The 15,786-nt window shown below is 40.5% G+C and overlaps 1 protein-coding gene across 6 annotated transcripts in view; it reads left to right on the top strand.

Annotated features, from left to right (window-relative positions):
- The window catches only part of FAM65B (family with sequence similarity 65, member B), a 287,827-nt gene that overhangs the window by 216,982 nt on the left and 55,059 nt on the right, over positions 1–15,786 (top strand). For 3 of the 6 annotated variants that reach the window (XM_011998198.1, XM_011998197.1, XM_011998196.1), the window contains exons 1-7: positions 1,661–2,079; positions 3,207–3,333; positions 5,230–5,385; positions 6,073–6,151; positions 8,121–8,144; positions 9,887–9,940; positions 13,594–13,743. In XM_011998198.1, coding sequence (XP_011853588.1) covers positions 3,233–3,333; positions 5,230–5,385; positions 6,073–6,151; positions 8,121–8,144; positions 9,887–9,940; positions 13,594–13,743 — 564 coding nt within the window. In that variant the 5' untranslated portion in view covers positions 1,661–2,079; positions 3,207–3,232. Of the gene's footprint in view, positions 1–1,660; positions 2,080–3,206; positions 3,334–5,229; positions 5,386–6,072; positions 6,152–8,120; positions 8,145–9,886; positions 9,941–13,593; positions 13,744–15,786 lie in introns of those variants that run through there. The other 3 variants (XM_011998193.1, XM_011998195.1, XM_011998194.1) reach the window with 1 other exon arrangement.

The raw sequence follows: 15,786 nt of genomic DNA, 5'->3' as shown, positions 1-15,786 counted from the left end.
CCCAAAGCATTTGACAATCTTAGGATCCTGGACAGACATTTGTTCTGATTTTGAGAACCTTGTTCACCTGTTACAAAAAAATGAGGAAGAAGGAAAATTATTTTACAATCTGGTACATATGTTTTACTCTCCAGTGTTTAATTCATTTAGTGAAAGAGTTGGAATTGATTAATTGTAGCAGATTATTTTAACAGAAGTCTTAAATTTGCAATGAACTTGGTATTTTTCTTTTCTTTCCTCTTTTTTCTGCCTATCACTAGTGCAACTGATTGTTCAATCAAAACTCTGAAGTCAGTGCCTCCCAATCACTGATGAACATCAGAATCACCTGGGGACTTTACACACCTCCCCATACCCAGGTGATACCCCATATTAATTAAACAGTGCCTGGGGATAGGAGCCAGCCATCAGTAATTTAAACTACAGTGATCCAATGGATAAGGGGGGGAAAATTGGCTTGAAAAATATAATTTCTAGGAGGTATGAGATAACTATACAGTTAAATATTTCAAATACTCTAAGTTTTTTCCTTTGATCAAAGAGTGTCTGTGATACAATAGATATATTGAACAATAATTTACAAAATAAGATAGAATACTAAAATTTGCCAAATTGAGACATTAAGGTGGGTGCTTGGTTGTCAAATTGAGTACAGAAAGAACAGAAATATCAAGAAAGCACTATAGTTTATTAGAAGTTTGCATGGTATACAGTGATACCACAGGCATGCTTTATGAACCTAAGAAAGGTCCCCTCAAAGAAATGTAGACAGATTTCTTAGTAACCAGCAGAGCGCACGGAGGAGAACCTCATTAAGGATTTAAAGGAATTGTTAAATATAGTGAACCCCAAGTTTCTCTTTGAAGAATCAGTATGTCAGTGTGTTCAGCTCTCTTATTCTTTGATTCTCCATTTTAAAGTTTAACTTTCTGGTTGTCTTTCTCTCCTTGCTCCTAGTTTCAGTAAATAGCTTTACCACCAGTCCTAATCAGTAGTTCACATTTGTTCCCCTGGTCACCTGCTCCGTCCTGACTCATCCTGGTCACCTGTTTGACTTGAGTCACACCTGGTCACCTGCTCTGACCTAAGTCACCTTTAGTTACCTGTTTCTAACCATCCCTCCTGCCAAACTACCCACCCCACCACTCTGGCTCATACCCTTACTCTCTTTAAAACAGTCAATCAGAATTGGCTTAGACTGTGCAGTCCAACCCTAGCCAATAGGGGAATGACACAGCAGTAGGGCCCTGCATCAGGAATAAGAACTCCTGCCCCTCCCCTGTCCAGGTGTGCTCTCACCATTACTCCATTCGCAAGTTGCACCCTTCTATAGAAGTAAAAATTGCCTTGCTGAGAAAATTAAATTTATGTTCAAATGCTATTTCCTTGTGGTATCAAAAAATTATTTATAACAGAATTAGGAGTTTTTTGAGCCTTGAGGCTGGGGAGAAGTAACCAGAGAGAACCTTATCTGCACCTGCATTTTGTCTAACCATTTGTGCCCTACTTATTACTTTTACTGCTCATACTTCTTCATTATTTCTAAAATTCTGGAGAATGCCCTAAAATGTAAGCTGCTCCTCCCCAGCTAGTGTGGGATTTGCATCTCACCCGGATGAAAGAGCAACCAATTGCCAGACCTGTAGCCAAGTGAGTCAGCACCTGTACCTCGCAAGAATGCATACAAACTCCAGGGCTGCTCTCTCCTGGAGAGGGAGGGAGGGGATTTAAAAACCTGCAGTAGCATGGGGGAGGGGTCTGTTTGTCCTTCTGTCTCTGGGGAAGTAACTCGCTCAAACTGCCTTCCTTCCTGAGCTGCTTCGCGCAGCTTTGAGGAAGGTCTAGTGAAATTGGTCTTTCCATTACATCTGGATGTACTACCTGAGAGTTCTGCCGCTGTTGTTTTTTAGCTTTTCTTTCTTTTTCATTGAGTCTTTAAAGGGCAGTTGTCGACACTCTGCAAACATACCGATTTGGTGTCTGCCCACTTTGGAGTCTTCAATCTGGGCCGTAACTATTTCCCCTTTTTCCAGCTGGCCTGTCCCCCTCTCTGGATTGAAGTCACCTGCTAAGACAATGGTATGTGCTTTGACTCCTGATCTAAAAGGAATAGAATTACCTAACAGTTCCAGGGGCATCCTTTGGGGGAACTAGCCCCGGGCTTCTGTTCAGCTGAAGTTGTGTTTTGACAATGCTTCTTGGTCTGTTGTGGTAAGTCCTCACAAAAGCCAAGCAAACGACTGAAATACAGGTTGTGCGCTTTCTGCTGTATTTTCCTCTTACCTTCCCCTGGCCCTTGTGTTCTTATCTAACCTAGATTATCACTTCTTTTGTGAGCACTCCCTTTACCCTTCTTACTTTGCACTGTCATAGTAGTGGCACAATCTTACCTTTCAGAATATTCTTAAAGATAGAAAGGGAGAGCTAGTTTAGTAAGTTCATCTCTAAAGAAACCTAGTGTTTTAGCCTTGTGACCCCTAGGTGTAGAATTCCGCCTTAAGACTTGACTGTGTTTTCAGTTTGATGCATGATTTATCTGAAACTTTGACTTGGCCTATTTGTGTGTTTTTATTGTCGAATGGAGGTTAATGTTGCAACAGTTTTCATGTTTTTGAGGGTGTGGTTGAACCTTGTTTAAAAAAAAAATCTTGAAGGAAACCTAGAGTGATGGGCAGTTTTGTAGTTTTGTATAATTTATATTTACTTTTTTTTTTTAGACAGAGTTTTGCTCTTTTTGCCCAGGCTGGAGTGTAGTAGGGCGATCTCGGCTCACCGCAACCTTCGCCTTCCGGGTTCAAGCCATTCTCCTGCCTCAGCCTCCCGAGTAGTTAGGATTACAGGCATGTGCCACCACGCCCGGCTAATTTTGTATTTTTAGTAGAGACGGGGTTTCACCAGGTTGGTCAGACTGGTCTTGAACTCCTGACCTCAGGTGATCCACCCGCCTTGGCCTCCCAAAGTGCTGGGATTACAGGCGTGAGCTGCTGCGCCCCAGCTATATTTATTTTCATCTAGGTAGATAGGTATCTTTTTTATTCTTTTGAGAGTTGAGCCCTTTGTCTTCAGGACACTCCATAATAAAGAACCTCACAAGCACTTAACAGTCTCATGGCTTACTTTACAGCCTTTATCATTATTGACAAACTTAGTGCATCTTCTGTCTGAACCTGCCTGTAAATTGTCATGATCTTTCCACTGTCTTCTAGGACTACCGACCAGACTCCCGGAAATCATGTTGGTAGGATCCCAGTCTTTTTCGCCTGGAGGGCCCAATGGGATCATTAGAAGCCAGTCCTTTGCGGGTTTCAGCGGCCTCCAGGAAAGGCGATCCAGGCAAGTACTGTGTGGTTCTCTCCCGGGGTGCAGCTTGCCAAGGAAGTGAACTTTGATGTTGTGAAGAGGGTCTGTGTGCATTCGGCCTCATCAGCCTCCCCCTGCGCCCACACCCACTATTTTAATCTTTTTTATGGAAAGGATGTACCAAAAATTAAGTGCTATAGTTTATTTTCTATCATTTAGAATTCCTCCTGCAAGGATGATGGCTAAGGATTTAGGACAAACCAGTGATATATGCATAGACCTCTCACTACCCCTACTTCCACCCCTTTTTGAAGCGCATTTTCCATTGCACTCAGACTTTGGAGACTATGTGTGCTATGAAGTCGTGCAGTGGATAATGACTATGCCTCTGCAGATTGACTCTGGGGAGCAGGTGTCATTCACACAGGGTTGCCAAAGTGAGTCTTTCTAGTTTTGTGAATCTCCTCTCATCTGAACCAGGACTTAGGGGAACTCAAGAAAGAAAGAACAGATAGTGAATAAGCAACATGTAACCAAGTTTATCTTCAGTTTTTCTGTTGTCATAAAGGTCTTTGCCCTCTGAGGGTCCCTATGTGCTTTGTTTGACCTGTATTGTCCCAGTTGTGCACACGGTGATGGCAGGGATTATAACGAATAACTAACCTGGGAGGGGTGCAGTAGGCAGCTTCCGGCCTGGGCGATCTCGGCTTTCCTGCTGATAACCGGGTCAGTGAGTGGCCTAGCCTCTGCATCTCCTAATCAGATCGGTACTCTGGTTTTAGGTTATCAGATATCCATCTTACCGCTGCAAGCTGTATCCCTGACACTACTAGAGATGTTGAAATTTTATAAGTTATACCTAGTCAGTAATTTACTTCCTAAAAATAAAGCTTAAAAAAAAGCTACATGTATTTTAATGTCATATAGAATTAGCTATTTGTCATGCTTATGGTCCCTTATCGAAAAGGATTTATTCACATCCTCGTTGAATTTCATAGACACTTGTACCTAAAATTGCATAGTACATGTATTTTTTTAGTTAGATTATATCCTTCTGCCTGTTCATTATGTCCACCTGGAGCTCTTTGCCCTTAACTTCCTATGATGTTTTAGAAAAGCAATACATTTTCACTCAGAATACACATTCCCTGAAGCCAGACTTTGACTCTAGGTAGCCTCTGCCCAACAAAGCTTTCTGGTTTCAGCAGTTAACAAATCTAATACTAAGAAACTAAATGCAGGATGGCTCAGATCTGAGAACATTACCTTCTGCAAAGGACACTAATGTGAACACAAGATGATTACAAAGACATTTCTTGGTCAGGCGCAGTGGCTCATGCCTGTAATCCCAGCACTTTGAGGGTCTAATGCTGGAGATTGCTGGAAGCCAAGAGATCAAGACCAGTCTGGGCAACATAGCAAGACCCCATCTCTACAAAAAAAAAAGTTTTTAAAAACAGAGGCCACAGCAGGAGGATTGCCTGAAGCCAGATTCTATCTCTACCAAAAAATAATAATAATAATTAGCCAGGCATGCTGGTGCATGCCTGTGGTCCCAGTTCCTCGGGAGGCTGAGGCAGGAGGATCACTCAAGCCCAGGAGTTCAAGGCTGCAGTGAGCTATGATCACACCACTGCACTTTACCTTGGACACCAAAGTGAGACCCCCTCTCTTTAAAAACAACAACAAACTATTCAGCTGGGTGTGGTGGTACATGCTACTTGGGAGGCTGAGGATCGCTTGAGCTCATGAGCCCGGGAGTTCAAGGCTGCAGTGAGCTATGATCACACTACCACACTCCAGCCTGGATGACAGAGGAAGACTGTCTCTAAAACAAATAAGTAAATAATAGAAGACATTTTTCTTTGGTCAAATCCTTTTGGAAGCCCAATCCTCACAATTTCTTCTGTTCTTTTTTTCTTTCCATAGGTGTAACTCCTTCATTGAAAATTCCTCCGCTCTCAAGAAGCCTCAGGCCAAACTGAAGAAAATGCACAATTTAGGCCACAAAAACAACAATCCCCCCAAAGAGCCTCAGCCTAAAAGGGTGGAAGAAGTCTACAGGGCCTTGAAAAATGGACTTGAGTAAGAACTTGAACCTGATAATGTACTTTAAGGAAAGACCCAAGGGGTCAGAGAAAAGCTGGTCTTATGAGATCATTTTTTAGATGTATATTTTGGTAGGACGTATTTTATTCTTGCACCTGACAATTAGGGAAGCCTGACGTAAGTCCCAAAGATGGGAAATATGTTGGTATTCCACATCATATTCATAACATTGATGGAGACCTGGAACCCTGTGCAGTATTGAGTTTCACTTAAACAATGATGGACAGACATATCCATTCTAGAGATTGCTGAAGGAGGGTTCTGAAACCTCCCTGATATCTTACAGGGATTGTGAACCCAGAATAAGACTTCCCTACTGTGCAGTGGAACATTCACTATTTGTTCTATTTGACTAGATAGAATTCTGTGAGGCCAGAGCCAGGGCTGACTCTGCAGACATCTTGCCCCTTGCCTCCCACATTGGTTTTTCTTTTCTCGACTTTCAGCCTTTTTCTCCTTTTCTACTTTCCCAGCTGGATAGTATCCAGTGCCACTGCTAGAGCTTTCCAAATGTTGAAAGATTGGGAAAATACAAAGCCTCCTCCCCAACTACAGAGCAAGGTTCAATTCTTAATCCCCTTTGAGAAGGAAAAGTCAGCAACAGCACCAGATTCCACTTAACAGGCGCAGAGATTACGATTACATCTTGTCTTATCTTTGCAGTGAATATCTGGAGGTTCACCAGACGGAGCTGGACAAGTTGACAGCTCAGTTAAAAGATATGAAAAGAAACTCTCGCCTGGTAGGTACTATCCAGTCATTAGGATGTTAACACTGTTCTTTTTAGCCAAATAACTTATTTTACTCGATGGGGCTGGGGAGGAATGTTTAAGAAGAGGAGATCCAAGGGGCAGAGTACTATCTGCATCCCCCAGTATGTCTTAGAAGGAAAAAGAAGGGTATGTTTTCTTCTTAATGTGTTCTACTTAATACTTTTCAGTATTTTCCAAGCATGTTTATGAGATCATTTTTTAAATGTCTATCTTCATGAAACTTTATAATCAGGAAAAAAAATTTTAATGTTCTCTACCACCCTCCCAAATAATATAACGAAATGAGAAGTTGAAGTTTTCCTAGCATATTGTTAGTACATACAGAATTTGGGTCCAGGCACAGTAGCTCATGCCTGTTATCCCAACACTTTGGGAAGCCAAGGTGGGAGGAACGCTTGAGGCCAGGAGTTCGAGCCCAGCCTGGGCAATAAAGTGAGACCCTGTCTCTGTTTTTAAAAAATACAAAAAATTAATATAAAGAATTTGGAATCTAGAACTTTTACTTTGTCTCCAATTTTTAAAAATATAATCAGTAAAATCAGGGAGGGAAAAGAGGCTGAAAGGTGTAACCACTATGAGAAGTTAGAGTTCTTAGACCAGATCAAGTACATGTTATGTTGCAAATTTCTTCTATTCTAATGAATCTGTGAGGACTTGTGTGATTGAAGAGGTGGTTCTAATGTCTACACTATTTTAAATGGTTTTGTTCAGCTCTAGATATTATACCTTACTGTTTCAAGAAATCAGCCCAAGAAAACTCAACGTATTCCTAGGGGGTGTAACTAGACACTCATAGCTGCTATCTTTTTCTTTTGTAGGAAATGTGCTCAAATGTATACTGTTGTCCTTTTCAAAGGCTTAGAGATTCAAGGCTTTATCAGTGTTAACAGTTTTTATGTTCTACTGATGTTAGGATATAAATTGCCTGCATCTGTGTGGAACCCCTTGTGTCAGGGCTTTCAGAGCTGGTGAATGCCCTTGACTATCCTCAGTGGCTGCAAATGTCCCTCCTGGAAAACAACAGTGAACAAACGCAGGGGCTTCTGCCAAGACCTCCTGTTCCTTAAAAATCCTTCAATTGGAGGATACAAGGATAGTGCACTGATTATACTATGATATTGTGAGCACACAGGAAATGAGCTGGCTTTAAAAACAATTTGAGAAAAGCTTATCACAGCCTCAGGGACTCTTCTTAAGGCCGGGCGTGGTGACTCATGCCTGTAATCCCCAGCACTTTGGGAGGCCGAGGCAGGTGGATCACCCGAGGTCAGGAATTCAAGACCAGCCTGGCCAACATGGCGAGACCCTGTCTCTACTAAAAATACAAAAATTAGCTGGGCATGGTGGCAGGCACTGTAATCCCAGCTACTCGAGAGGCTAAGGTGGGAGAATCACTTGAACCAGAGAGACGGAGGTTGTGGTGAGCCGAGATCACGCCACTGCACTCCAGCCTGGGCAACAAGAGCAGAACTCTGTCTCAAAAAAAAAAAAAAGAGAACTCTTCTTAAATATCAATTTTATTTGCTTAGAGAGCGAGGCAAGTATTTTTTAACACATACGCCACTGCTATGTTTTATATTCATACCATTTATTTTAAATTTTTTTTAATGACTGTGAATTTCTATGCCCCTCAATAGGTAGGACAGGAGAGCTCAAAGCAAGTGAAAACTTTAAAGATCGCAAGGGGCAGGGAGGACTGCATGCAATGCTAGAAACAGAGTGTAAAAAAATGTCAGCTCTTAAATGTACTCTTACTGGTATTTAAAATAACCCAAGTTTTTATTCTTTTAAAGCAAGTGTAAAATATCCAGTAGAATTTTGTAGAGCTGATTATTATTTCCACAGATAATGTGGAAATGTGTGCTAAATCATTCTGTTAAGATGGGTAACCTTTTGGAGGATGATGTTTAAATGCAGATATTCCTTTTTTTATTGTAGGGTGTGCTGTATGAACTAGACAAGGTAAGTTGCCATTCTGTGTTGGGGTGCTAATAAGAAAAAAATTCTGCATCCTTGCTGGGCGCGGTGGCTCACACCTGTAATCCCAGCACTTTGGGAGGCCGAGGTGGGTGGATTGCTTGAGCCTAGGAGTTCGAGACCTGCCTGGGCAATGTGGCAAAATCCCATCTCTACCAAAAAATGAAATATAAAACATTATCCAGGCATGGTGGTGTGTGCCTGTGGTCCCAGCTACCCAGGAGGCTGAGGTGGGAGGATCACCTGAAGCCAGGAGGTCAAGGCTGCAGTGAGCCATGATTGCACCCACTGCACTCCAGCCTGGGTGAGAGAGCAAAACCCTGTCTCAAAAAATAAAATAGAACTCTGCATCCTTGAAAAGTCAATGGGAGACCTTCTTAGGGACAGTAAAATCCTAGAGAACTGATAGTTTTTCGAATCCTGGAAAAATGCATACTCTTGTCTAATGAGGATAATACAAGTACTGTGATCTATAGATTAAATAAAGTGTTTAAGGTCACGTCCATAAAAATGCCACTGGGTTGTAGTGTTTTGATAAGTTTGTGTTTTGATAAGTTTAAGAACTTCCCAAGCGTTTGGAGGCCTTTACCTGTGTTGTCTCTGAATATAAATTACTATACTTCATCAAATCTAAGTCATCGTTGATTAGAAAATGAACCATTATTTCATGTGCCATGAAGAGAAAAAAAGGATTCCAGTTAAAATCTGACAGTTATTTCATTTCACCTAAAATTTGTATTTTATAGTTATCAAGAAAACTGTTAGGTCTATTTAGACACAGATTTTTTTCTTTCTTTTTTAAAAAATTTATATATGATGCTGCTCCATGCCTTCCTATGTGCACAATAATTTTATTTCAATGCTGAATCATAGTGTATTCTTTTTGAAGACATTTTAAAAGGCGATTAAATTAAATGCATATAATAATAATTACAACTCAAAGAGATGACACATGAACAACTATGATTATCTTTGAGCTTGTACAGACAGCCGTCTGCCAGTAACAATTGTAAAATGCACCCCAATTTCAGAAACACTAAAATGTGAATGGGAAAAAAAACCAATCTTAGAAGATAAAATATATTATTATGAAGAAATTTAAATATACTCCCATATGATACTATTCTGTCAGAACCTAATGACTTCCATCGGATTGGCCTTTCTCCTTGTTAAACACAAGGATTCCGATAACTAATTCAAGTTCACATCTCAGAATATTTATTCAATATTACAAAAATAAATTTCCAGGGCCAGGCACAGTGGCTCATGTCTGTAATCTCAGCACTTTGGGAGGCTAAGGTGGGTGGATCACCTGAGGTCAGAAGTTCAAGACCTGCCTGGTCAACATAGAGAAACCCCGTCTCTACTAAATATACAAAAATTAGGCAGGTGTGGTGGCGGGTGCCTGTAATGCCAGCTACTCAAGAGGCTGAGGCAGGAGAATCGCGTGAACCCAGGAGGCAGAGGTTGTGGTGAGCCGAGATCACGCCATTATGCTCTAGCCTGGGCAACAAGAACGAAACTTTGTCTCAAAAAAAAAAAAAAAATCCAAATTGGTATTAGTGAATCTCTAAAATAGCATCAAAGGTAGGAGGAAAGGGGAAGGAAAGGAGAAATATATTGGATTTTCTAGTACTTTTGAGTATGATATAATAAAGATATTCTCACAAGCCTGAGTCAAATGAACTATAAATGACTGTACTTTTTCAAACTTCTTTTAATTCCAGCAAATTAAAACAATTGAAAGATACATGAGACGCCTGGAGTTTCACATTAGTAAGGTAATTGAAGTTCCTGTTCTCGTTGCCTGTTTTTCAGTTCTATTGCTAATCAAGTACACCTTTGGCCTGATCGTAGTATCTAGTGCATGGAGAACTTCCTAGCCAATTGACTCTCAAGCTGACTAGCAATTAAGTCCTCAAATGGGCACTAAAGATGGAGGAACAATAAGAATGGAAGGCCTGATGACCCGGCACAGTTTTGGCTCTACCTCAGTTCCACAAACATTTATTAAGTGCTAAGTAACAGGCACAGTGCCCGGTGGAGGACTTCCAGCCTCAGTGTAGTGTGTTTAAACTATCAATCAAACTAGCCCTACAAAAAACTTCATGTTTGCCTGACTTTACACTCTGGTTCCACATAACACTTGGTACCCCATAAACTTCTTCGTGAAGGCCTTGTAACTACCAAAAGATCACTGTCTCAGCGCCTCCCTCAATCTCTCTCAAGCCCTTGGTTCTTTCCACTCTTCCTCATATAGCATGGTTTTCAGGTGCCGTGTTATCCCCTCTGCCCTGGATGTGCACTAGCTTGCCAGTGTCCCACACACTCAGCCCTGAACCCTATAGTTCACTGGTGGTACAATGAGGCTATCACCCCCTTGTTCTGGGCACTGTCAGGAGTTACTGGTGCCAGCTAGAAAACATCTACCTTTAGAGGCAGCTAAATCACACAATTATCAATTCCTGTTTGTCTATATCCATCAGCCTCTCTTCCAAGTGGGAAGCCTGGGAATTTTAGCAGATCTCTCTAAGAGTCAGAAGCCCTAGGTTCTAGTCCCAGCTCTGCCACATACTCACTTGCTATGTCATCTGTGTGAATCTTGGCTTTCCGCTCTGTGAAGTGGCGCTGGGGAGGTGCACAGATTTGATCTACATGATCCTAAGAATCCTTTCCCATTTAAAATTCTAGGGCGATTTGTATGTGTGAATACACATGTATATGCTACTGCCTTTGTACATTCTTGCTTTGAAAGATATTTACTACCTAGGCAAATCTGAAATTGCTCCTATTTCTGCTAAACTCAATAAATAAAACAATGACATCCATCAGAAGGTATTTATGTGGCAGGCAAGCTTTGACCTATTATTGTTTAATTCAAAAAACAGCAAGAAAACTATCAGTATGAAGTAAGGGTATATTTATCAATATTGTATCCATGCTCGTTAGATAGAACAATCCTAATGGTTTTCAAAGGTCAATGGTACTCTTTCTGTTTGCAACATCTTATATCCAGATGCCTAACAAATGGTATGTAATTGAATGATTCAATTAATCAGTTTATTTAATGAGCCATTGCTGACTCATAGGTAAGATAAATGCTTGCCTACAAATGGCTTTCTGCTAAGGTGACTACATAGGTATACTTCATCCAAAAGTTTAATTCTATTTGGCTAGGATAGGTTGATATTTAAGCAAAAACAAAGAATAAACTTTCTTGCTACACAGAGTAATAGATTAAGTCATTATGGCTATACCGATGGTCCTGTGAGCACTGTCTCCTTATTGAAAGGATAACAAGCTCAGAAACTTTGGCATACCCACTAGTAGGGAAAAGGGTTGCAGGGGCAGTTCCCCCAAAAGACCACATGGGTGACATAGCCCGACCTGCATTGGAAGAGATATTAGCACTTGGGTTTCTAAAAGTTTTGTGGGGATCTCCCACATCGGAACAATTTGCAATGTTTACTTAAAATTTCAGATTCCTGGCCCAGCCCTAACCTACGGAATCAGCACCTCAGAGTGGGGCCTGGGCACCAGCATTTTAACAAGCTCACCAGATGAGGCTTAGCTTTAAAGCATGGAAACCACACTCTATGCCAACCATCAACCAAAAGATGTCATCAGCAGATAGGACACTCCTTGAGTCTTATATCTCCCTCTTAATCAGAGATAAATCCATTGACCCTGAAGATTAAAGATGATTCTTTTCAGTTTCGTCATTCTTCTCAGTGGAGTTGAGTGCATTGTTGAAGTAAATAGCAACAAAGAATCCTTTAATCAAGAGAATAATTTTTAGTCTCTTAATGTTTGCATTCTAAGCTAAGTGTCATTGATATCTGTGTAGAGAAAGCAATTATGGAAAATTGTACTCCTCAGACAGGTTATAGTAATGCTTTTTAGTAAGCAGCCGAAAGTTTGCCTTCAGAACAAAAGGGGACTCTTAAACTCTGAAATCTAGTATATGCATCTCCACCTTCTGGATCTATAGTTAAGCTTCCTTTTTGAAGAAACAAAGTTCCTACTGAACTGAAAATTCAAACAGTGCTAGGTAAGTATGCCTCCCCAAAGCAATAGGTTTTATTTGCATTTGACAATGCCTGATGGTATTGTTGTTTGTTATCCGCCTGAAAATTATTGTAGTTAACTGCAGTCAATTAAAGATAGTGCCAGACTTGTAGAGATAAATATCATTAGGAATAACTTTAGAACAGGTTTTTTTTTTTTTTTTTCCAGCTAAGCACAGTGATGTGCGCCTGTAGTCTCAGCTACTTGAGAGGTTGAGACAAGAGGATCACTTGAGCCCAGCAGTTAGAAACCAGCCTGAGCAACATAGCAAGACCTCATCTAAAAAAAACAAACAAACATTTTTTTCAACCCTAGCACTGCTGGCATTTGCAGATAATTCTCTCCTGCAGGAGCTGTCCTCTGCATTATAGGATGTTTAGCAGCAGGCCTGGCCTCTACCCACTAGATGCCAGTAGACCCCTGGGGGTCAAAATTGCCTTGGGTTGATTGAGAATCACCTCCTTAGAAGAATTAGCTGATTATCAGGCTTATATGAGTATAAAATCAATAGTCATTTGAAAAGGGTATATTATTATTATTTAGAAGCATAAGTGTAGATGTGTAGCAAAAGAAAAGTTCATTTATATTGCTTCCATTTATTTTTTTTTTGTAATTGTCATATAATTTACATGAAAAAGAGTTCAGTTCTTAAGTGTTCAGTTTGATATATTTTGACAATTGTGTTTTACCCTAATTTTAAGAATAACTTTTTCTATTTACAGTTGAGCCAAGACTTTACAAAAATTATCTTCACTATATATCCCCAAGTTACCTTATGAAATACTAAATCCGGATATGTAATTATCAGGATTACAAATCCTAATATTGTGACACTACCTCTTAAAGTGATATTAGCCTAGGATACTACAAAGTTTTCACCTTGGTATGAAATTGTATAAACTCTTTCAGTGTTTGTTCTATAAACAGAAGGCTCTCATCTTCCTTATTTAATACTTACAGTCTTATTTAATACTTATTTATTTTTATTATTTAATACTTATTTAATAATTTAATACTTACAGAAGGCTCTCATCTTTCTTATTTAGTACTTACAGTCCACCCATGGACCCACAAAGTCACCTAGGAGTCATTTTAAACAATTCCAATGATGGCCTCAAACAATGCAAGAGAGGCGTTTCCCTTTTGCATAATTTGAAAACAGGATTAGAGCAAAATCTGTTTTGAGACAAAATGTATCACAGTGGCTAAAATAAAAGTGATCGGTCCCTATCTAAAAGGATAATACTTCTACAGGATTCTCTTTGTAGAGGTCAGAAATATAAAGCACGTTAATCATGTAACAATGATCTATGTATTTTCTTTCAAGCCTGACATTTATTTCTGTTTCCTGTTTTGATTCTGGCAGGTAGATGAACTCTATGAAGCTTATTGTATCCAGCGACGCCTCCAGGATGGTGCCAGCAAAATGAAGCAAGCCTTTGCAACATCCCCTGCCAGCAAAGCTGCCCGGGAGAGTCTGTCAGAGATCAATCGGAGCTACAAGGAGTACACAGAGGTATAACCCACTAACCTGCTTAAGTTGCCGAATCCCATCTGGCCTGGTGTGAATTGTTGGTAATTGCCAAGAACAAGGCAAACAGCAACCCACAACCTCATTCCACCCTCTAGAAAGATAGGTTCTACTGTTAGCCTCAAAAGTATGCAAGAAAGGCAATCGGTGGAATTGCTTAAAATGAATGAATAAGCTGGGAGTGGTGGCACATGCCTATAGTCCTAGTTACTCAGGAGGCTGAGGCAAGAGCATTGCTTGACCCCAGGAGTTCGAGGCTGCAGTGAGTTATGATCGTACCACTGCACTCCAGCCTGGGTGACAGAGTGAGACCGCATCTCTAAAGTAAAATAAAATGAATGCGTAAGCCACATTGCCCTGATTCGTGTCCTTGAAACACACTTCTAAATATTCTAGTGTAAATCGAGCCGAGTTTTATCCCTGGAAGTGGAGCAGACCCTATGGTTCAGATAGCTACACTGGATGTCAGTGTTGGATATCAGTAACACTCTGCCTACCATGTTTTTTTTTATTGTGAGAAATTTTTATCATAAAGGAGCCAAGATTAAGAACCGTGAACAGAAGTGTGCTTTCCTGGTTTCCAGCTCTCTGGAAGAGGTAGAGAGGTCTTCACTCCTCCTGGGGTCACCTAATACCAATGTCTTTGATGAAATGACTAAATTATTAAAGCAGCACTCCTCACTATCCCATGAGTCTTTGTTCAGAGATCAGATTTCATGAATGAAGTCATCAGCCTGTAGAGGGTCTGTTGGACAATTCCCAGAGCTGAGCATCTGTCTCAGCCCTGGAATCAGAGGGACAGCTTGGATGACTGTCAGTAGGATCCCTTTGTGTGTACACTCCCACGTTGCCTCTTGTCTAAACCAAGTTTGTCTCTTTATTTCACTTAAAGCAGGGCTTCTTTACCTAACTTCCTCCTTTAGAATTATCTATTTATTTATTTATTTATTTATTCATTCATTTATTTATTTTTGAGAGATGGAGTCTTGCTCTGTTGCACAGGCTGGAGTGCAGTGGTGCGATCTTGGTTCACTGCAACCTCTGCCTCCCGGGTTCAAGTGATTCTCCTGCCTCAGCTTCCCAGCTAGCTCTCCTGCCTCAGCTTCCCAAGTAGCTGGGACTACAGGCGTGTGCCATCACACCTGGTTAATTTTTGTATTTTTAGTAGAGATGGGGTTTTACTATATGTTGGCCAGGCTGGTCTCGAACTCCTGACCTCAGGTGGTCCGCCCGCCTCAGCCTCCCAAAGTGCTGGGATTACAGGCATGAGCCACCGAGCCTGGCCTAGAATAATGTTTTTTAAATGCATAAAATAAAATACATAGGAATTGAAAAGAAGAAAATATATTGAAATATAGTTATTTCAATATCATCAGTACAGTTTTCAAAATATTTTAAAAGCCAAATGTGTGACATGGTTCTATGCTGCTGCTTTATTAATACATCAAATTATAAGATCTAGTAGTGGCTCTAATAACTACTGAAACGTCAAAGTAATGAAAAGTATAAATGATTTTTTAAAAAGTTATCTGCAATAAATGATGGGACATGAACATGTATGTGATTTCTATCAGTGTCAAAGTCACAGGTATGGCTAATACTGCTGTGGCCCGTTTTCTACCTTCATCATCCCTAAACATGTTTAATTTCAGTTAAATGTTAGTGAAAATGAAGATCTGACTCTTCCTACCCTCCCCTATCCTACTTTATAGACCTGCAGATTGAAAATTCCTGGCCTAGAAGCAATCTTAGTTCATGAGACCCCATTTCTGCAGATCTCTGAAATCAGGAGAACCGTTTCCGATTATAGAGGATGTTTATAGGACAAATGCTGATAACTGACCAGCAGCATGCAGGGACTGTCTGTGTTGGCATATTTGCAGGTCATTTCAGACAGAGCCACCCTTGATGAAGTGTCAGGGCATGGCATCATGACCTTGCTCACAAATTCAAAGACATAGAGTGCAATTTAAACTGCTTTAGAGAAGAAGGAAGTCCAGGACTTCTGTAGCCTCATACCACATTTGG

Source organism: Mandrillus leucophaeus, unplaced genomic scaffold, assembly GCF_000951045.1.
Source record: "Mandrillus leucophaeus isolate KB7577 unplaced genomic scaffold, Mleu.le_1.0 Scaffold56, whole genome shotgun sequence".
In the NCBI taxonomy this organism is placed as follows: domain Eukaryota; kingdom Metazoa; phylum Chordata; class Mammalia; order Primates; family Cercopithecidae; genus Mandrillus; species Mandrillus leucophaeus.
The sequence above is the reverse complement of the archived record's forward strand: the minus strand, read 5'-3'. Positions and strand labels throughout refer to the sequence as shown.